The 23,146-nt window shown below is 43.4% G+C and overlaps 1 protein-coding gene and 1 long non-coding RNA gene across 12 annotated transcripts in view; one reads left to right on the top strand and one right to left on the bottom strand.

Annotated features, from left to right (window-relative positions):
* Positions 1–23,146, top strand: part of Atp8a1 (ATPase, aminophospholipid transporter (APLT), class I, type 8A, member 1) — a 229,346-nt gene that overhangs the window by 185,650 nt on the left and 20,550 nt on the right. For all 11 annotated transcript variants that reach the window (NM_001038999.2, NM_009727.3, NM_001284345.1 and 8 more), the window contains 6 exons: positions 1,667–1,741; positions 1,843–1,965; positions 5,851–5,929; positions 10,186–10,247; positions 13,254–13,310; positions 14,035–14,142. In NM_001038999.2, coding sequence (NP_001034088.1) covers positions 1,667–1,741; positions 1,843–1,965; positions 5,851–5,929; positions 10,186–10,247; positions 13,254–13,310; positions 14,035–14,142 — 504 coding nt within the window. The remainder of the gene's footprint in view (positions 1–1,666; positions 1,742–1,842; positions 1,966–5,850; positions 5,930–10,185; positions 10,248–13,253; positions 13,311–14,034; positions 14,143–23,146) is intronic.
* Positions 15,058–21,973, bottom strand: Gm15478. The gene is made up of 3 exons (XR_003955932.1): positions 21,661–21,973; positions 19,238–21,330; positions 15,058–17,033 (listed from the first exon to the last, which is right to left on the bottom strand). It is a non-coding gene; the product is annotated as a predicted gene 15478 (long non-coding RNA).

Here is a 23,146-nt window from a genome sequence, read left to right as displayed (position 1 = left end):
AATCTTGTTCTTAAATTAACAAGAGAATGTTTCACCCAAACAAGCTAAAGGGCCACTCACCTCTGTAATTATTGACCATACACAATTTATTAACACAAACTTATACAGCACCGATGCTTTGACAATGCATTTACAATGAATTACTCCCTGTGAGCCAAAGTGTGTCCATTAGACTAATGTGTAGACATTCACTCTTCCATATGCTCTGCCGTTCCCTTCTGCTATAACAATAAAGCAGGCCAGTACAGAAACTGTTCGGGGAAGCTAGCCTGGGTTCATACTGATGAATGGCAAATTTGTAGGGGTTCATGTTTCAGTAATGAGGTTAAAGGAGACATGAAGTGTTGCAAAGTACCTGTGTCTCTGAAGTACTCTCTGGAGCCATGAGACAAGAACTTCTTCCCTCATGTCTGCCGGTACTGTGTGCTGTGTTCTTCCCTCATGTCTGCTGGTACTGTGTGCTATGTTCTTCCCTCATGTCTGCTGGTACTGTGTGCTGTGTTCTTCCCTCAAGTCTGCTGGTACTCTGTGCTATGTATGTATAATCTTCTTGCTAGGCAAGGCTGTACTTTACTAAGTCCACTTGAATTTTAATTATATTTAAGTTGGCTTTTTAAAATGCATTCTTTTTTAAGGTATTGTCAGCAATCATTTTAATTTTATATGTTTCAAATATTTTGAATAAAATTACTCCTAAATTTTGTTTTCTAAGTTAAGATTTCTCTTTCAAAGAGAATTACAAACATATGAAAACATTATGTTCTACTAATTAAAGATTTGATTTTTATACAAGCATAAAAAATTAAGTTCAGCACACAAGCATCTGTAACCATACCTCCAGGAGTTCTACACGCCTGGTCTCCTCGGGCATTTGCACTCAAATGCACATACCCACATGTGCACCCACACCTACACCTAACTAAAAATAAGTCTGTAAGTTTAAAATATGCCAACATACAAATTCAAACTTAACATTCTGATGGCAGTAATTATCAAGAACTGTAAAAAAAAAACATATTTAATAGAGTAATTCTACTTTAAGTATGTATCCTAAGGAAAGGGGAATATGTGTAAGGTTTCAGCTAGGAATCATTTCTGATAGCAAGAGCTGTTAAGCCAGCTAAATATCCACACTGCAGAGGTTCTCAATCCATTAGTGGTATTATAAGATGTTGTGAGAACTCTGTTAAGGGGAAGAAGTAGGCTGTGACACTATATACAGCTGTGACTTTATTTGTATATAAACGACACCAAGTGACACTGAAGAAAATGATGGGAATTATTTCCTAAATAAATAAGTATAACATCTATTAAAAAAAAAAATTCTTTCACTGAATCCTTGAAGGGATTTTGAAAGAGGAATTAAAGCTTTCAGAATTTAATGACGTAAAACATATTCACATGTAGAAACAAGATGATATCTAATTTTTCTAGCTCTGTGATTGCTTGTCCTTGTAGATTTTTTAGATATGGCAAATAGAATGAACTCTGGCCCAAACGGCAGCTATTTAATGAAAGTGCCCCTTTAAATCGAACGTAAAGACAAGAAATGCCGTTGCCACAGATGATAATCTCGGCGCTGCTCTGCAGTCTTCACTATGCGGCAGCTTCTAGGCGATGTGTTGAAGTCCTGTGTCCTAATCCTGGAGTCTTGTTTTCTTCCTAGATCTGGTTTGCCTTTGTCAACGGCTTTTCTGGACAGATCCTCTTTGAAAGATGGTGTATAGGGCTTTATAATGTGGTGAGTCGAGCGCATTTGATAATTCCTATTTGGTTCAATACTGAAAGATGTAGCACCCATGCATCTGGCTCTCTGGTGTAATGACAAATATGTCACTCTAGATGTTCACAGCGATGCCTCCCTTGACACTTGGAATATTTGAGAGATCGTGCAGAAAGGAGAACATGTTGAAGTATCCTGAGTTGTACAAAACATCCCAGAATGCTCTGGACTTCAATACCAAGGTAGGCGCTTGTGTCCTCTCGTCTGTTCAGACGAATTTTCTCTGTTGTACAAGCTTGGGGCACCTGGCCTGCCTCAGCCGAGCATGCCAGGGTGTAGAATGTAGCAAGTCATTTGAAGGTTCCAGTCTGGAGTGCAAAGGACTTGTGTTGGTTGGGTTAGATTGTTTGGGAGATTTTGTTCTTGTTTTTGTTGTTTTCTTTTTTGGGGGGTTTTTATGGGTTGTTGTTGTTTTTTTTCTTTGAGTGTTAAAAAATTAAAATAAAACCACTCTTCATTCACTGTGGGGTTCTTAAACAACAGTGAATAGACATGGCCTTTTTCAGACAGTGTAGGGAAAACTCACTTTTCACGGGCTCGTCACTTGGGACTGAGATGGGCTGGCTGTACTTGTGTGAGAAGCGTTCTCTCGTTCTTTCCTAAGGTTCTGGGGGCACGATGTTCTCACTAGAAATCAGAGTGATGGAGTCGGGCGTTAGAACTCTCGTCTCTAGGAAGTATCCTCTCATTGACTCCGTAGCTCTGAGGCTTAAAACTCAAAACTCAGGGTGAAGTATCCAGCATTTCACCTAAAACCATTGTCTGCCTGGGTTGTTGTGTTTGTTTATTTTTGTTTGTTTGTTTGTTTGTTTTTGTTTTTTTGGATCTAAAAAGTTATTTCCTTTCCTTTTCTTTATTGCATAAAAACGTGGCATTAGCATAAAAAGCAGCGGCTTCCTTTTAGAGTTCTCCTGCATGGTTATTTTGCTTTATGCTCTTCCTGGCTTTTCCTTGCCTCCCTTCCTCTCATCCCCATTTCTGTCCTTCCACACACACCCGCATCCCCCGCCTGTTGTCCCCCTTGTACTTTCAGATCTCCTGTGTTCCATCCCCCTCACACTCACTCCCTGCTACCCCTCACTCCTGTCCTCAGCCTCCTTCCAGGCTCTTCCCCTCAGTCTACACTCATTTTCACCTGAACACACATGGATAAAAACGAGGAGCTAAGAGCCACACACAAGAGAGAACACACCTGGACTGCCTCACTTACTATAATATTTTCCAGTTCCATCCATTTCCATTCTAGGTTCATGGGCTCATTTTCCTTTATGGCCGAATGGAATACCACCATATAAATGTAGCACATTTTTAATGTCCATTCATCTGCTGGTGGACATTTGAGCTGATTCCATTTGCTTGGGTTCATACATTGCATCTTCTCTGTTCTGTGATATTTAGCCATTCCAGCAATACAAGACTTCATTTCTGCATAGTTCACCTTTCTGCAAGGATATCTTTTAACATGTTTTTACACTAGTATTATGTGATAATTCAGGTTGCTGTGTGGTGTAACTGAGAGGGGGATCTAAAACGCCAACAGCCAAGGTAGATGCTGTTCTCTGAAACTCTAATATTATGTATATGAAAGTGAACAAATATGATGTCCTTTTTCTGAATCATTTCCACTTAATTTAGTCCATGTTTGGTAGTAAATTAGTGACAGTTTGGTTATAATTGCAGTTCAGTGTTTTGAATTCATAGTCATTTAACATGAGAACTGTCAATACTTATTTCATAAAGCTCTCTAGTGCTATTTATCCTTAGGATCCTAGGAACAAAGCAAAGCAGGTGTTTTGGTGCCTTTGTACCATGCACACCAGAAATGATCCTGTTGAGTTTATAACCAAGAAGTTGTTTTTCTCCTGAGACTCCATCTTCATGAACGCATTGTGTGTGGATGGCCAGTGGCATACACGCATATGATATCACTTCATGGCTTCACGTTAAATAACTGAAACTAGCGAATTAAATATCAAATATCCGGAAGCTCGCTTAATTTATACTACTGGATCTGACATATATTTCTAGCGTTATACTCTTAAACTGTCTCTCTTACAGTACTCAATGTCTAATACTTTAATGTTTTATTTTTTAAGTTGGTTATTTATGTATGTATGTATTTATTGTGAACAAGTTGTATCAAATTCTCCCCACATTGCTGCCATGGTTTTTAATGTCTGTGGGGGACATTTTCAAATGATGAAAAGCTATAGTCGGGGCAGATGCAGTGGTCATGAGCTCTTGTTTTTCCGCAGAAGTGTTCTGGGAGTAAAGGGTAGACTAGTACACCCGCAATGACTCTTACCAGCTGAGTAGGTTTTAATCACCTTGCCTCCCTCCTGTAGTGGGGGCTCTGTGGTGACGTCTCACGTTAGCTTCCTAGCCACAAATGGGACATGTCCCCCTTGAATGAAACCTAAACTGATCCCCCCCGGGCCAACCCAGTCATCCTCTCATGCCCTGCACACAGGGCAACGTGGGCACAGTTTTGTGCACATGATACGGTGCTCAGTGTTGATGGAAGAGCAACGTTTTCCTTCTGTCTTTTATTGTTGAAGAAGTACTTCATGATCTTAGAGCCCAGGCATTTAGAAAGTCTCCAGACCAACTCAACTGGCTTGCACAATTCCTATATCTCTTTAAATATGTATTTAGCTTATATATTCAGCTGGCCGTCTATTTTTCTAAGGCTTAGGGATTTGGGGCTAATGATTTCGGTAAAACTGTTTGATTGAATCCCATCTAAATGTTTTAAAATTCAGGAACAAAATGGTTACAAAATGCATAGTTGTCGACACAGCGGTCGCCGAGGGTCCCCAGTGTGGAGCATTGTGGCCTTGAATGATGAGGCTTACATTTGTTATGGTAAACGGGGTCGGAGGTTCTGAGGTCATGACAGGGGTTAAAGGATTAGCATGTGACAATAAGTATCCGTCAGGGGAATGGAAAAGTAGAACTAATTTTTCTTACACCCACCTGTGCTTTCTGTCAAATAAAAACTTGTGGTAATGACACAGTCAGGAGAAGCGACAAGGGTTAATGAGCAGCACAAGTTGAGACGTGTAAAGTATTGGAGCGTAAATTGGATCATACAGTTCGGCGTGGCTGGGAAAGCCAACAAAGGAGACTGAGATCACAGTGGAAAATTTCGGGAGGCAGGCAACTTAATTTCTGTTGTTTGAACAGCTTAAAACTATTAATACATGCCAATTGTATTTAACATTAAGCTCTGTTTGCAAGGAGCCATTTTAAATGATGAAGCTACAGCTGTTCTGTGGCTCATAAAGACGCTAAACAGTTTTCTATAACTTAATCTCTCACATTCATGTTACGGAAAGTCATCCTGATGATGGCTGCTCTTCTGTTTGTAATCCCCGAGACATAAAAAGTAATGGCTGTTCGGTGGCTGTGGTGATTGTCTGAAACTCGGTATGGACAGATGTTAAGCAATTGTAAAAGCCTTTGATAAATTCAGACATAGTCACAATACTTTATTTTAATGAATATATCATCTAAATGGTAGACCTTGTGGGGTATTTTTAACAGTGTATGCATGTGCATGTCTATTACAAGAGAGAGAGAAAAGCATACTAATTTGTACCATTGAGCATTTACTGAGTAGTAGGGTAGGAAATGGAGAGAAATTTCCCTGTCATGTCTTTTAAAGGTCTATTCTTCTAGAATTATGAAAGGAATCCCAGTGTAAGAAGCTCCAGGATCTGCATTTTATTAGATTTGCATACACACGAGCACACACACACACACACATACACACACACCAACCTCTTTGGCAGGCAGAAGTTTAAACTTCTGATAGTGGAATATTTTTTTTTAAGTGGAGAAAAAAAATTTCAAGTGAAGCTGAAAAAACATCTTGAGAAACATAAAAATAAATAAATGACCCATGAACGTCTAAGGCAGAGAGTGTCTGTCAGTTCTATTAAGTCACAGTGGTGGCCCCGGCAGAAACACATTTTGTGCATCTAGCTCGTAGATAAAAAGAAAGGTCAGAGGTCACGGCGTGAGTTTATCGCAAATGGTTCTCATGGATTCTTGTTTTCCCCCAGGTTTTCTGGGTTCATTGTTTGAATGGCCTCTTCCACTCCGTTATTCTGTTTTGGTTCCCACTGAAAGCCCTGCAGTATGGTAAGTAGAAAGACTATGAATGCAGAGAGCTGGTGTCTCACCGTTTTAGGAAAGGAACTCATTGTCTGTATACGGTCAGAGTTTCCCTCTCTGGCGTTTTCCTTCATCTAAAATGTATGCATCCGAAAGTCGTGCGCCCAGGAGACATTTTTATTATTCCTTCAGTAGTCAAGTGATGTAATCTATGCAAAGCCCTTCTTCTTTGCTTCTCATGATTCCCAAATTTGCAGACTCTAGGCCATTTTCCCTCTTTGCAAGTGTGTGTGTGTGTGTGTGTGTGTGTGTGTGTGTGAAGGCAGTAAGTGCTAACATCTTATGTCATCTGTTTATTGTGCCTACGAGGCTTCTACGATTGAGCCCAATCAGTCGTGCTAAGCATTTTCAGGTGAACTTGACCTGACATTTTTAATGTATTTTCCCCCTTTGTCTTGGAGTGTGCACTTTTTTTCTCCACTGGTTTCAAGGGAGTGATTTTTATTCTATCACTTTTGAAAGAGAGGATCATGGTATACTTCCTATGGACATAAAAATGATGAAGTGGCCACTCTAGGAAGTAAGGCTGTCTGTCACGCCTAGCCTGATGCTTCTGGGTTTCCAAGCAGACATTTTCCCTGGGGTGCTCAGGAAAAGGCTGGCCCTTCAATGCTGTGTGCTCCAAGGTCGTAAGACGAAAACCATCAGCACACTCTCCACTCAAGTAGCTGCCGGTCCTTCCTAAGGACAGGCATTCCCACTATCTATGAATTCATGGTTGTTAGCATAACCCCACGCTACATGTCCTTGTTTCCCTATGAGTCCTTAACCAGGGGTTTCCAGAATGTCCTTGATAAAACATGAGCCAAGCCAAGTACCTCAAAGCTTATCACACTTGCAACAAAATCACCCACCTCCAGGCTCCTGTGTGTTCTTCCCCAGGGAGGCTTTGCACAGAGACGCCATCTGAGATGACCCTTGTCACGCTGTCCCCTTGCCGTCCCCACATCTGCACACGACTTGCCTAGCCTGGTTTGTTCTTTTTTGTCTCTCTGCATCATCTTCCTCCTCTAAGATGTAGCGGGCTGAGGAGTGAGCCCTGTTGGTAGTGCTGGCTGTACTCAGAACAGAATCTCACTCCCCACTGGTACCCAGCCAACTGCAGATGGATTACCACAGCTCACAGCAGGAATGCCTAAGTGTTACAGAGGAGGTGGTGGACTCCTGCCCTAGCCAAGATTTTAATCTTCTTTGTTAAGTATTCAGGAAATTATAGCAGGAAATTCTGCTTAATTTCACGGCCATGGGAATACAAGTTTGTTTCCTTTTAAGGTACAATTAAGTTATTGCAACATTTCAAAATGCACAGTTCAATGGTTTTTAGTACCTTCATTCGACTAGGAAAATGTCACCACTGCATAATATCATAATGTTTTATCACCCCAGAAAGAAATCCTGTGCCCATTAGCAGTCACTCTCAGGTTCTTCTTAGCCTCCTTGTAGCCCTTGGAAACCACTGACTTTGTTAACTCTGTGAATTTGCCTATGGTGAACATGTCCTATAACTAGAATTATGTGCATAAGCTTGGCCTTTCCACGTTGTAGGGTCAGTCAGCACTTCTTCCCCTTTCCTGATTACGTAATATTCCACTGGATAGATAGATATTCCATACTTTACCCATTAATCAGTTGGTGGACAGTATGCTGTTTCTGATTTCTGGAGCAACCAGATACTAAAATCCAGGATACAATTCAGGATATCCTGATGACCTTAGACAAATTGACCAGATATGGTTAATTTTCAAGATGTTAATATTAACATAAGAATGGAAAGCAAGATATCACCAATCCATGAAACTCCTGTTTCAACATTCTAAGCTAGAGAAGGGAAAAAATAAGCCAAACCTTGGGCTGGAGAGATAGCTTAGAGGTTAAGAACACTGACCACTCTTCCAGAGGTCCTGAGTTCAATTCCCAGCAACCACATGGTGGCTCATAACCATCTGTACTGGGATCTAATGCCTTTTTCTGGTGAAAATGTACTCACATAAAATAAGCAAATCTTTAAATAAATAAATAAATAAATAAGCAAGCCAAACTAAACAGCATACCTCACACTTTAGCTATGCCAGATCTCTCGCTGTGTTTACCTGGAAAACAGTCCACATCAGCGTGCTTCAGTCCACCCATCCCCATCAGCTGCTGCCCATGAAAACCAAATCCAGAGGGCCCTCGGCTTTTCCCTCAAAGACCAAGCACAGACTTTGGTAGCAGCTTGATGTAATTGTTCCACCTTTTTGCCACTCTTGATTGAGTGCTAGGAGACTAAGAGACTTGTTTTGCTTTGAAAGTATGGAAGACCAGGAGTCTATAAAAGTATACAATATAGAGCATAATAACCATTTTTAGTGGAGTAATTCCAAGGGTTGCCCGTAGTTGTCTTATAAAACTTGAGAATTTTGGGGAGTCTGTGGGGTCAAAATTTGAGTATTTATAAATTTTTATAATAGTAAGTCAGTTTTTGTCTTTTTCAGTTATGATACATGGTCAGTGGGGGATAAGATATGTACTGCTTTGGGTAAAAATAATGTGCTGGTCTTTGCATCCTCCACCGATTATATCCAGACTCACTCACGGTTGCCCTTAAAGTAACCGTAGGCCAGCCTCTGATTATCTCTCAAACTTTGGCTTGTCCAGGAAATCCTCGACAGGCAGGCTGTGGAGGCATAAAAACACACCTGCTGTGTTCCAGAGCCCATCAACTTGCTCTGTGGAAAGGGTTGTTCCCTCCATGAGTAGCACCACTGGCTTCCACAGGATTACAGTCTTGCATGGTACTGTGTGACCAGTGGATTGTAATGTAACAACAACAACAACAACAACAACAACAACAACAACAACAACAAGAAAGATGGCTCAGAGGTTAAGAGCACTGACTGCTCTCCCCAGAGGTCCCAGGTTCAATTCCCAGCCCCCACATGGCAGCCCACAACTGTCTGTAACTCCACGATCCAATACCCTCACACAGACATACATACAGGCAAAATGTCACTGCACATAAAATAAAAATAAATACATTACTTAAAAAAAAAACACCTCTATCTCTGGAAAAAACAATGTGTGGTGAATTTTGATGTTGTATAAAAGAGTAACTGGAAAAGATTACCAAGATAAACACAGACACACCCATTATAGCTCTGTGTATCTCTACAAAGCCGTATTTCTATGAACTGTTTTAACCAAAGCAGCATTTGAGAGCCCAGCTGTATTCTGTTAAACTCTGGACATTAAGGAGAGCGATGTAAAACAATGCCAATTTTCTCGCTCGTTTTTGTTTAGGAAAATAGTTATTTTTCATAAAATGTGTTTATATGACTTTGCACTGGGTTTATTACTGTTATTTTTAGATAAAATACAGATTTCTTTTAATGTTCTGTTTGAATTTCTAGCTTGGTAAATACCAGTCTCTATAAAGCACACACATGAGAATCCTCAATAATTCCTGAGTGGATCTAAAGATCAGCAATGAAAGCTGGTGGTCTGTCAGTCACTGTTGCCCACCCCAGACAGTGCATGTAACTTGTGTGAACTTGCAAACCAGCCCGAGCGAGGAGGAGCTTCCTGCTGCCTTTCAGAAGGGAGCCGAGTTCCGTGGGAAATGGGGATCAATGTTTGCGGTCCATAACAACATCTCTTGATTAGTCGCTATTCCTTCCTCTAAAATTGTCTTTGCTAATCTTCCCTAGAAAAACTAAAGACTTTCGATATGCCCAGAAATTCAGCCAGGCCCTCAAAGAATCATGTGCCTGGCATCGGGTTGGTGCTCCTTTGTGTCTGAGCACGGTTTTCTCATGGATCACTCTTGTTTCCTCCAGCTTCATTGAAAAGTCCCAGTGACTCTCACTATTCTGCTGACAACCTTCCCTGTCAGCACTCCAAACGTCACATCCTTTCACTACCCAGAGCTTTAAGCTTTCTGAACGATTGAAGGTCAACCTTTTTAGGTATTATCTATGTATTTCATTTCACCCTGTGGACTCTAAAAGTTGGTTAGCAAGTCAGCTTCTCCGCTTTGTGCAGGCTCTTGGAGTCTGGTGTCTCATTTGTGGTCCATCTGTAGCAACTTGGTGAGGGACAGCATCATTGTAACATCCTCTTCATCTCTGGCCCCACAGGGTACCTCTAGGCTCTCCTTGTGTTCAAAATGGCTAACTTGCTTCCTCCTTTTTGGACTTTTGTTTCTTTTCTAACAAGCCTCTTGTATTTTTATTTTCTCCTTGCAGGCACGGTATTTGGAAATGGGAAAACCTCAGATTACCTGCTTCTGGGAAACTTTGTTTATACTGTGAGTTCAGCCCCCTTTGCCTGTTTTTGTCTAAAGCCACACCTTTCATCTCTACCCCATTTCCTTTCGGATTTAAATGTCTGTGTGCGGGGAGGGAGGGGGATGAAATAAGGCACTTGGAGTATTAAGCGTTTTCTAGGTTAGGTTTTGTTGGGTTCATACTCAGGTGATGTCATGTGACCCTTCTCCCCATTCTAACTGGTCAGATAAAGGCTAGAGCCTGTGATTGGGCAGTGGAAGGGAAAGGCGGGGCTGGAGGTTATAGAGAGAGAGAGAGGAAGGGAGACTAGGAGACTGAGGCAAGAGAGGAAGAGGAGGTGGGAGGAAAATGGAGCAGAACCATATGGCCTGGAGGAGCCACAAGTAGCAAGGAATCTCATACATAGCTGGGGACTAGATCAGTGTAGTGGTAGATCTGCCCAATATAGGTGTGCAGCTTATAAATTTTATAACTGAGTTGTGTGTTCTTTGCACGGACTTATTGGGGTTGGAGATTGACCACAACATATTTAAGTTTTTTATTTTCATTTTTGTTTTGAGGTACGACCTCACTGTGTAGCCCAGGATGGCCTTTAATTCAGAGCCCTTTTGACTCCACCTCCAGGCAAGAACAATTACCAGTCACATGGGCACCACCACACCTGTTCTTTCTAACTATGATTGGTATTCACTGACTTTATAAGATTTCTGTTACTTTGATTCTCAGCCTTTATTTTTGGGTGTACACCCAGTGATTTCTCTAGAGGCTCAAGCTAACTAACTTTACAGTGATCTGGGGCTGGGGAAATGGCTCGGTGGTTAAAAGCACTGGCTGCTCCTGAGGTCCTGGGTTTGGTTCTGAGCACCCACGTATTAGTGCATAACCATCTATAACTCCAGAAGGAGGGTTTCACACTCTCTTCTGACCTTGGGAGTTCCTGCCCTGACTTTAGTCCTTGATACTATAGCCTGTAAGATGACCCTTTCCTCCCGGGTTGCTTCCCGTCATGGTGTATACCACAGCAAGAGAAAGCAAACTAGAATGGAAATTGGTACCAGAAGTGGGACCTTGTTGTAAGAAACCTTACCATGTTCAATGTTGGGAGTTAGGGGTGGAGGTTATTGTAGAGATCCAGGTGGAAAAGACACTGAATGCTCAATGATTAATGGGCTATTCTGTGAAAGCTTGGAAGACAAAAAAGCACAGATGATGAGGCCTGGCTCGTGAAGTTTCAGAGGGAACTTTTGGGGTCCCTCAAAGACTCCCAGAGTCATTAGTATAAAAATTTGAATGTAAAACCTGCCGTTTCTGGTCAGCTGGAGCTGAAGAATCAGCTGTGACTAACAAGAAACCAGCAGCACTGAAGCGACTGCCCAGCTAGGACAGTGGGACAACTGAGGCTGGCTAGCTGGGGCTGCGATTCTGCAGCAATCATTAATAAGAGACCAGCATCACTGGGGTGAAATCTTCTGAGAAGTATTTCTTTGGGGTCAGTACACAGTGCGGGGCCAGTGCTGCACATCAACTGGCTATAGAACTCAGCAGATAGCATGAAGGCTCTCTCCCATATGTTCCTGGTTTTGAAGGCATGAATGGGTCACAGAGAGTGGCTGAGGCTGGGTACTGGGAGAGAGGACTAGAGTCTCCCTGAAGACAGGCCACCAGAAGGCATTGTTGAAGATGCAGCCTCAGTGAAGTGGAGACCCCAGGACTAAAGGGGCCCTGGAGAGAAACTGAGGCTTAGCACCGAGAGAGGCCCTTGGTGAAAGTATGGTGTCAATTAGAGTGGAAACCCCAGGATTACTGGAGATGCCAGGGCTTTGAGATGCCCACCATAGAAAACTAGATCAGCGGGTCATGGTGGTAAGAAGACAGTGACACAATGGCAGCCATGAAGCAGTCAGAGAGAGGATTCATGTACTAACAGGCTTCATGTACTAACAGTGAGTTTTCCTTTAGGCAGTGCATTCTGGAAATGCCCTCGCAGACAACCCCAGAGTGGTTTACTAGACTCCTAGGTGCTTCTCAGTCCTCTGTCTAACCATTAAGACATCCATAGGGGAGACACAGCAGTCAAGGTAGCTTTCAGAATTACTCCTTGTCTTGGTCAGGGTTTCTGTTGCTGTGCTGAAACACCTCGGCCAAAAGCAACGTGGGGAAAGAAAAGGGTTATTTCACCTACATCCTACATCGTTGTCCATCAGTGAAGGAAGTCAGAGCTGGAGCAGGAAGCTGGAGGCAGAAGCTGATGATGCAGAGGCCATGGAGGGGTGCTGATTACTGGCTTGCTTATCATGTCTTGCTCAACCTGCTTTCTTATAGAACTCAGACCATCAGCCCAGGGGTGGCCCCACCTACAAAGGGCTGGGCATTTCCGCAGCAATCACTTATTAAGAGAATGTCCTACAGACTGATTTAATGGAGACATTTTGTCAGTTGAAGAAGTTCCTCCCCCTCAGATGACTTCAGCTTGTGTCAAGTCGACGTTTACTAGCCGGGACACCAATATATCTCCCACTGTAGTTGGTGTGTGTTTCTAGAAGTGGCTGACTGTCATATCCTCTGTTTGCAGAATTGTGTGTACCTAAAGTTCCAGAGCTGAGGCTTAGATTCCTAAATGTCTGGTTGTTTTACTTGTATAACTGACCTTTAAAATCCAGGAAGTAAGCTTTTAGTGAAAAACGCATTCAGTTTAAAACATTCAGTTAAAAGGAGCAAGAAACCCCGAATTAACATAAGCACATGCTATGGCTACTTGTGAACTGTCCAGAATGCAGATAGCAGCACCCTGGGTAGCCTCCCAAATAGACTCTGAGGCTGTGAATGTGAGCAGAGGCGGGGGAGCCATGTAAATGGCAGCTGTTGCCGTGCCCTTGTGAGAGCCATTCACCCGATCCATGAGTCCGTTGAGCACATAGCTGGTTTGACTCCAACCTGAGTCTTCCATGGGAGTCTCTATTTCACTTGATAGACTACTATAAAACAATATGTATGAGACAAAGTAATATTTTTTCTTCTGTTTTTAGTTTGTAGTGATAACTGTGTGCTTGAAAGCTGGACTGGAAACCTCCTATTGGACATGGGTAAGAACATCTCCAATCGCAGAACCTAAAGTTCTGACTGTGAAGCAACGGGCAAGGAGGGAGAACTAGGGATTCAGGGTGGGAAACACAGAGTTCCATGAGTTTATCACTGGGGCCCCTCCAGCCTTTGGCTCAGCACTGTACACTGTCACCACCTCAAAATGACGGAGGCATTCAGGCATAGGTGCCTTCGCTTAGGGGTATCATGGGACTGGTGTCCCATAGACACCTATCAGGAAATAATTCTGAAGAACAATTAAATTAGTGAGAGATCTGCCCTTGGACGCAAAAGCGTAGTCTGAATCAAACAAGTTCCTCTTCCAGCAGGTTGGTTTTGCGGCCTGCCCACTTCCAGGAAGAGAGACCCGATGAAGAAAACAAAATTGGAGTTTGACGTTCAAGGTGGGGGGAGGGGGGTTGGAACGAGGAGTTTATATTTAACACCCCTGGACCTACACACAATGTTCTCTCGTGTATCTGACCTCTTTGAGAGAGAACATACGGAACACAGATAAAGGTAAAAGTTGGAGCAGAGGACAGTGGTGGAGATTACAAAGAATGTACAATTATACGAACAATTATACAACTATACAATTATAGCACGTTTCCGGGAGGTTGTCTTTTTATGAAGGTAATACAGATCAGGAGAGAGTCTGAATGTTTCAGTTATGGCTGTGTGCTCGGCTGGTTGGCAGTGTCTTGACCCAGATCTCCTTCCCCGCAGTTCAGCCACATCGCCATCTGGGGCAGCATCGCGCTCTGGGTGGTGTTCTTCGGGATCTACTCATCTCTGTGGCCTGCCGTGCCCATGGCCCCTGACATGTCCGGAGAGGTAATGTGTGCCTTAGAAATGGGTGTCTATTAGCCAGTCTGCGCCCTACTCGGCGTGACTTCCCGTTCTGTGGGTCTCTCTTCGGCGAGAGCTCGACCACCCTCGAACGCCACAAGCGGGAGAGATAAGTCTCTGACCAGTATTTTAACTTCAACATCTAACTTAAATCTGACTTATCCTTTCATAAACATAACTGGAACGGTAAAATATGGTTGTGGGGAACCTGAATCTTGTCACGGATCCCCGTCTAGAAGATGCCATTTTAAAACATTGACCCATAAATGCACAAGTGCATGTAGGCTAAGAGACTGAGAGAAATGCTTCGGCTCCTTCTTTGGGACAAGCTGTCATTCCGTCTGTTGTCGCTCATTCCAAAAAGCAGTCAGCTGTCACTAGAGTAAGTGCACTTTTCAAGCTGTTTTAATGACATCAGTTTGACTCTCGTTTTTTGAAGGAATTGAGGCACGTGACATCTCGGCCTTATCATCCTCCAGTTTTCAATTCTGTCTTTCAGTTTCTTGTTACGCTGGGAGGAATTGAGTTATTAGGTGTTTGTGGGGGAGTGTCAAAAGATCCCCTTTCCTTCAGAAGAGGGTCCAGCGGTAGGAGGGTTTATGATTTCAATTGCAGGAAATTTGACATAAAATGTATAAAAGAAAATGTGGAAAACATTTCGGGATTTCCTGTGACCGCACAGTAACTTGCAAATCAAGGTAACGTGAGCCCTGTTGCGGGCTGCTGTTTCGTAGCGTTCACAGGAACCCTCTCCGGTGGTTTGCACGTATTCCCTGCCTGTAACTCTGCCTGAGTGCCCTTCACTTTTGACAGTCTGGTTTATAGATCATTTTCATGAAATTCGATCTGACAGCACCCTGCTTTTTATAAATTAACAGAATGCAGACACTTTTTTTTTCTTAAGAAAAATGTGGTTAGATTTATTAGACAGGGGCATTATATACCATTACAGGAAAGCCAGATGCACCAAGAGTCCGGCTCTTCCCTCCACCGAACGTGAAGGTATCTTTTGAAACGCACACTGTGAAGCCTAGAAAATTTACAGCATGTGTTTTAAAGAGAGCAGAGAGAGCCGGGAACATACCTCCTCCCTGCCTTGATTTCTAAGACTTTCTTTTCTGGAAGAGGAAAATGGTTCGTGTGTGTGACAGTGTATGTCTTCAGTCTCTGATGATGCTGTGTGGGAAACCCAATGCTGCTCTGTCCCTGTGTTGTGATGTCTGCCTGAACCTGCTTTTCCCAAGCTCAGTTCTAACTGAACCTCTCTCAGTACACATTAAGTCCCCTTCGTGTCCAGATGTCTCTGTGTCGATTTTATCTTCAAAATGAGTACCACAGAAGAGTTTGAGACCCCCCCTTCCCCTGATCACTTAAGCAACTGTGGCTAGTGGGTCTGATGACAAGAACTGAGTTTTTGACCACCTACTTCTAGGACAAGTGCAAAGTATGGTTGGCTTCTAGCCAACCAAATATAATTCTGCCCCTGCCTGTAGAATTCCTGGTATTACCCAAACACGGAACTTAATATCGTCTCCTGAGACGCACGCCAGTGCCGTGTTTAATTCAACGTGAAATGAATGTCAGTGCTCCATCACAGTTCTGGTCCCTTCGTGGACGGTGGGAACTGCTAATGGGAGCTCTGTTCCTTCCTGCTTTCTGACTACCGCGACTTTGGATGATGTATTTACATAGCTGGAGCGTCATTGGAAATAGAAGGACTGTGCTAGTTCAGCTGGAGGTTCTCCTAGCTTGTCCAAAACATGTCAGTCTCGCTGATCCAAGGAAAAGATTGATTCCTTAACACTATGCTGCACTTCAGTGCTTGTCACACATTCTGATGTGTGCATATACATGAGTGTATGTGTGTTCAGATGAACCTCCTCTCCAGCCGAGGGCTTGACAGAACTGCCATGCATGATGTCAAACATAGGTGCTGTCCGTCTGTTTCTTGTGGGGTAACAGGATCTCCTGTGCTCAGTTTGTGACATTTCATGATAAGCACAGCCACTAGTTATATTAGAACTCAAGTCATCTCAGAAAGAAGTGATTTCTCGGGTGTGTGAGATTTTGCAATTCCTAAGGTTCTATATCTCAATTGACACTACAGACTATATATATATATATGCATATATAAGAAGTTTTTACTCTTGTGCCAATATTTTATATCTATTGTAAGGTTGGGCAAAAACTGGGTGATCATCTTACAGTTTGTTTATTCATCTGACTTTCATAACAAAATCAGCACCGTATATGTATGGCAGTACCTTATTGTAGGTAGCAACAGTCAACACTGGCTGGCTTGGCGTGTGCCGTATAATACACATAGTGAAACCCCACCCAAAGCAAGGCCAAGAGTGTAGAGATAACTTCACAGAATTCCTGACACAGTGGGTAATAACTTTCTGTCACCACCAAAAGCAAGGTCACTGGTGTCGAGTTCAGAGTCTACATGCCTCTACACACATACATGTAGTCTACATCCGGTCCTTCCCTGTCTCAACACTTCCTTCTGAGACTAAATTATATGCATAGGGTTGTTCTTAGTTGCCAAAAAGCTTAATGTAGGCAGTGTGCAAGGTGATAGAACAGAAAATGGTATAAGCAGGCTTTGGAGGCTGGGGGACTCTGCGGCCTTAAAGGGGCATTGGCTGAGAGTAGCGGAGCTACTCCCACAGGCAGCCAAGGTCTTGGAAGCACCGTAATGCCAGTCATCCTAGTGCTGTTGAACACTCACTTGCCCTCAGGTGCTTTTCCAAGGTCTGTGTGCATAGTCAGTTGGTCTGACAAACATCTACTGGGATTCCTCTGTGTCAGCCACGTTTCTAGGCACTGGATTCAGGGATGACAGAAATCATGCCCTTCCGCAGCTGATGTCTCTGGTAGGAAGAGAAAGACAATGAGTAAGTAGAATGAGATAAGTAAGTGCCATGCGCATGGGCAGAGAGACGGGCAGCAGGTAAAGGCACTCTATGACCCAAGGTGCTTGCTCACAGTCAGACAAGCAGCCATTGGACGAACCTGTCTGACATTAACTTCTGGTTCTCATCACAAATTTGTTTTAATAACCAATTCAAAGACAAATTTAACTGAGGCCCTAGGAGTTTAGTCTGACCTCCCATAAGGAATGGCAAAGGTGACATTTTTGTGAATGCTACTTCTCTGGTACTAGCTGCTTAGTTAGGACACCATGAATCTATAAGGCAGCTCCCTCCCAAAGACTGTCTCTCGTGGATTTGCATAGAAGAGGAAACCTGTTGTCTGCTGTCCTGCACTGCTGCTTTTCCGAGGCATTGATGCCGCAAGAGTCATTGCACAACCACAGCAAGGACCAAATGCTGCTGTCTTTCTTTGTTTATCCATTTATATGGTACAGGTTGTGATGGACATTAAATGACATCAGTCTATACTTCTGCTGTATCTTCTGCAAACAGAAGAAAAACCGGGTAGAAGATGCAGAGAGGTAAATTTCAGCTCAGATAACTCTTTCTATATGACATGGACAGAGGAGGATGCTAGGCTTGCCAAAATCATGCTTCAGTGATGGGGACCAGTTCAGTCACTAGCAACAGTGAGGCAACAAGTTATCTACATCTCCATGGTGCCTTCTAGTTCCTACGCATCCTCTCTTCCCACCTCCAGCCCCCATGGCTTCTATGGCTTCTCAAGTGGAACAAATTAAAAGGCTCAGACTCTCACTCTAGCTCACAGGTTTCAGGGTGTGAATTGTACAACTCAGGCAACTTATAGACACAGGTCCTTGCTTCTAAGTCAGCTCCATGGGCACTCACATATGGTTCTGGACCGTGTAGTCATCTTCTACCATCTCCGTGGTTTGGGTTCACCTTTACAGCCTTTGGTGTGTGTGAAGACACGGCTGCTTTTCATAGCATATGGAAGGGGAAACCCTTGCTCACAGATAGTGGGAAGAAAGAGAGCAAGTACTTATCACACACTCAGTGTGTTTTCCCAGTGACACATTTCATAGCAGGCATGACTCATGCAAGTTAGATCCATATTGTCATAAATAGAGAAATAGCTGATGACAAGCTAGTAGCCCAGAGAATGAAGTCCCAGTTTTATTTTCAAAAACCACCAGTTTCTTCCAACAGGCTGAGGAATTCTCCACCTTCTCTTGGGTACCCACTGTTGCTCCTACTTGCAGTCAGGAGGGCTGTTTGTAGAAGTTTGTTCTGATTCTTCCTCCTAGCCCCATGCTTCCAGAAATAAGACTCAGACTCAAGATATATTTACAAATATCTTGACCACATAGCTAGGTTCTTCTTTGACTAGATCATGACTTAAAATAATCCACTTATTCTAAGCTGCATTCTATCATGTGGCTGGTTATCTGTGCTAAAGCACCATGCATCTATATCCGTCATATTTTCCCAGGGAAATCTCCCTTGCTTGACACTCTCCCAAAATCCTTTCTGCCTATAGGATGTCCCACCTCCTGCTTCCTGCCTAAGTGATAGGCCATTGAATTTATTACTGACAGGTGTCACAAGCTCTTTGCTCTACAGTTCTTTCCTTTTTTTTTTTTTTTTTTTTTTTTTTTTTTGGTTTTTCGAGACAGGGTTTCTCCGTATAACCCTGGCTGTCCTGGAACTTACTCTGTAGACCAGGCTGGCCTCGAACTCAGAAATCCACCTGCCTCTGCCTCGCGAGTGCTGGGATTAAAGGCATGTGCCACCCCCCACCCCCCAAAAAAAGGCATGTGCCACCACACCCGGCAGTTCTTTCCTTTCATCTTGCAGCCATCTTCCTGTTTTCATTTGTCCTGTTATTTCATAGCTTACCCAGAGCCCCAGATCAGCTTCCTAAATTAACCAAGTATGAAACTGTTTATGTCTCCTTAAAAAGTGCCCAGAGTTCTAATCACATGGTATAGCACCCACCTCACTTCAGCTCATCTGTAGGAATCCTACCTTTACCTTCACCATGGCAGTGGAGATGACCCAGCCAGCAAAGGACTTAACAAACAAGCACAGGGGACAGAACAGCCTCTTCCTGCCCCCCCCCCCACCCCCATAACCACCAGACCCTCAAACATTTGTCCCATTTGCTTTTCTTCCCTCACCTTTTCTCCCTGGTCCTTGACGGTTTGTTTCTCAGCCATAGCAACTGTGGAGGCTTAACCCTCCTTTAGTACCAGGGTACTAAATAAGCATTTACGTTGATGCCCGCATGCTTGGGGAAGTGGCCAGTGGTGTCTGTATGTAGCCTTCTGGTCCTCAGCTGTCCTCAGCTGCCTTTGTCAGTGTTTGGAGAGTTGTTTTATGCAAGCAACCGTAGCTTCTTTTCCTGTGGACTTGCCAGAAGGCTCATCCCCACAGGACAGGGCACAGCTCATCCTTCCGTGACTCCTAGTTGGTGGTTCTTAGTTGGTGGTAGGATGCTCCCATGTGAAAACATCCCTTTGTAATTGTGCACTGGATCTCCAACACAGCCATTCTGCACGCCTGCCTATAACAATGATCAAATGATAGTGATTAACAAATAACTCAGTGGCCAAAATTACTAAAAGACGGTTTTTAGAAGGAATGATGACATTGGTGGGAGAAAGTGGAGTCTATGAAGTTAGCCAATTGGAGGAAAGTTTTTAAAAATAAAGAAAAAAACAGAGCAACAAGCTTGGCTGCAACTTTGAATGTTTTCTGGCTGTGATTTAAGAGGGTGGTTTTTTTTTTTCTTCAGACCTGACTTGTATTTTTTTCACACCAGCACAACAGTTTATGGGGTAAGGAGGTCCCTGGGGAAAAGCGCTGTGTCATACAAACACAGGCCAGCCTGCTTTCCAGACGTGTCCAGATGATGGCACTGGGTATTTTTTAGGAATTTCCAGAAGAAAATGTTTTTTTTTTTAAATGATTAGTAAACCAGATTTAAAAAAAAAATAGAAAAGCAGCTATATCGTACTCTATCAAGGGTCATTTCACATCAGGATTAATACCAGAAGCTGGGTTGCAACAACAACAACAAAAAAAAAAAAAAAAAAACTTTTAAATTTATTACGGCTTTGCAGACACACACTGAAAAGTGCCCCCCACCCCCAGCGCCATCTGTTTCTGCTCTCCCTGGCCTCGGGGATCTATAAAACTACCGAAGGAAATTGAAGTTAAGGAAAGAGCATGTGTTTTACAGAATTTCAGATCTCTTGATTGAGGTTTGTAAAGTCAGTCTGAAAAACAGTAAAAAATTTTTGTTGGGCCCCTTGGTGTCACCCCCGAGGAAAGACATTCATGAACTACAACATTGATAAGATTTTCCTAAACTGTGCTGTTGCCTATTTCCATTGTCATAAATCACACTTCCTATGAGGAATTTCCTGCTTAAAATAGTCCTTATCCACCTATCAACCCTTAATTACTAGACAGCAATATAATAACTTATTGGTGGTAAGGCTAGGGCTCCCAAGGAGGGGCAGGGTTTTTAAATCTGAGATTACTGTGTTAAGCCAAGTATCCTGGAGGGAACCACTAGTTTAAACTCATCAGATGTTCTTCAGTGAGCCAAGGACAATCGCCAACCCATCCAACAAAACATGCCATCAATCACAGTCCCCATGACCCTGACAGTAAGTGGGGCAAGTGGTCAGTTGCTGCTTCAAAGCCCTTCTTGTTAAGGGAGGAGTGTCTAGAAATGATGCTAAGGCAGAAGAGATTTAAGTACAGAAAGCACTGTCCTGATTCGGGTCCTCAGCCAGTACTTTATGCTTATGACGTCACACTTCTTAGAGCCGTGAAGAGATGTGGAATTGTTTTTTCATATCCATGGCATCTTTCCCTCTAATGGAGAGCAAGTGTCTAACTCACTCCAGACTCTGTCTTGGGAAGCAGAGAACAGAACTGGTCCATGTCCATAGGTGGTCTCCTTGCTGGTGACTCAGAACATGATGTCATATCTGCGAGCCAGATGTGGTCCGCCAGATAACTGAGCAAGGGCAGAGAGTGCAGCGTGTGGCAGAGCTTTAGATACTCTTCAGGGCAGTTTCCTCTGCGTTCCTTTCTTCTGTAGTGGAGGGCAGGAAGGGGCTTAAGGTGTGAGTTACTTCTGTATGTGATGAGGTAGTGGCAGTCTTTATCCAGAGTAGAACGTAATGGGAAGAAAGAGCACCAGGACTGGATAGAAGGTGTTTTGGAAGATGGGACAGTAGGGCTGAAACTCGGATACCTGTAGCATGAAAGAGAGCATTTCAGGATCAAGGAAGAGAGGGCATCTCTGATCTAAGGCCTTTCTGTTTAGAGAGTAGAAATATTGAGATTTGAGATCATGTACCCCTTCTTACACAATTTACCCAGTAATACCCTAAAACCTTCAATCTGTATTTTCTCATAATCAAAGTATTTTGTTACTAACTCCATCCCCATTCTGTATTGTTTTTACATTTTAAAAATAGCACAATAAGGAAAATCGAAATAAAACTACAACTCTGTTCCTAATTATTTTTTACTATGCTGGGGCTGCAGTCTTAGAAAACGGCTCTTCAGAGCTACACAGTACCTGGCATTCTCTACGCCATTTCTGAAGACTGTTCCTTGCCGACGGCACCTTCAGTATGCAGGGCTGTATAGCCAGGCTTAACAACTGCCAATTGATTGGGTCGCAGCTAGAGCCTCCTTTTCCTCTGAACATCTTCCTCGCTGATTTATTTTCACATCACCTGCTCTGTTGAGACAGTGAAGATTCAAGAGCGAGAGCTTCTTACGGGGCATTCTAGCTTCCATACCGGGAATCTTAAGCCTTTTCCGGCCCCTTACCACCTCTAGAATTGGCCATGGTAAAGAACTGGAAATGCTGTGTGCTGGTGTCTACTTTACACATTTTCTGCAATCTTTGTCTGTTTGTTTGTTTGTGGTTGTCCTAGCAGCGAAAGGATTCCCTCCCCCTCCCCCTCCCCCTAGTCATCAAGAGCTGCTGGAAATAATTGCAAACATATTGGGGTTTATCCAAAACACCCTTCTCCTTATTTTCTGGATGTTCTGCCCTGTCTATTTTTATGGAGAAAGTAATAATTCATCTTACACAAGAGCCCAATTCAGCTTAGCTCTGCCAGGATTTATGGAGTGCCTGCGTGCCAGGTCCTACACTGGCTATCAGGAGATGCAAAGTTCACCAACAGGTATGGTCTAGCGTGTGCGGAATAAATGTACAGAGAATACCACGCAAGCTGCGAATAGTATGCGCAGAGGAGGGAGCGCTTGTCCCCTGCTATTGCTGTAGAAGGCTGCTGAGTTCCACTGTCACCTTCAGTGCCCAGATGCTGGGCATCCCCGGGACATGGAGAAAAGAGGTCTCTAAGGAGAGAACTCCTCAGTAAATACAGAGTTCCTTCCATATTGTTCGGGTAGAGAGATCCCACGAAGCTCGACCTGGGTGGTTAAGGATAAACCAGACCACGGAAGTTCCTTGAATTAGCACCCACTTCTTAAACCACGATAGATGGCTCTGCCAGTGGGTTATGCAGTATTCCAGAGAGTACCAGAAGCCATAGAAAACAGATTTGGATCAAAGGAAGCGAGAAATAAATGTTAGTAGTTCCTAAGTCACGGGAAACCTGTTTTATATGTCCTGGAATATAATTGCAGACCTGAGAGCATTCACTTGGACTGAAATAAAACATCAGAAGACATTTCTTGATGATAGGTGCCAGAACATAGAGCGGACATTTCTTTTCCTGTCTTAGAGTTTCTCAGAAGGAAGATCTCAGCCAGACTTCCCAGGTCAGCAGAGTCTCAGTGAATTTCACATCTCTAAGTGGAAATTCACGGGAGCTTGGCATTCGCTTTGGTTAAAGTGCAAGGTGGCACACTTCTTCCACTGAGTGCCATCCTCTGGGACATATGGGGCCCACCATGGTGTTTCACAGCCTGCCACTGCCGCCACAGTGATCCCTTCCTGTATTCGCAGGTTCAAAGCGCTGTACTTCGGTGTCTAATAGCTGTTGATTGTGGGAGGCCGATAGGAGCTTCCTGGCCTCTGAGGCCGT

The sequence above is a fragment of the Mus musculus genome, chromosome 5 (assembly GCF_000001635.26).
Source record: "Mus musculus strain C57BL/6J chromosome 5, GRCm38.p6 C57BL/6J".
Classification (NCBI taxonomy): Eukaryota; Metazoa; Chordata; class Mammalia; order Rodentia; family Muridae; genus Mus; species Mus musculus.
Note: the sequence above shows the minus strand (reverse complement) of the source record. Positions and strands in the feature narration are given on the sequence as shown.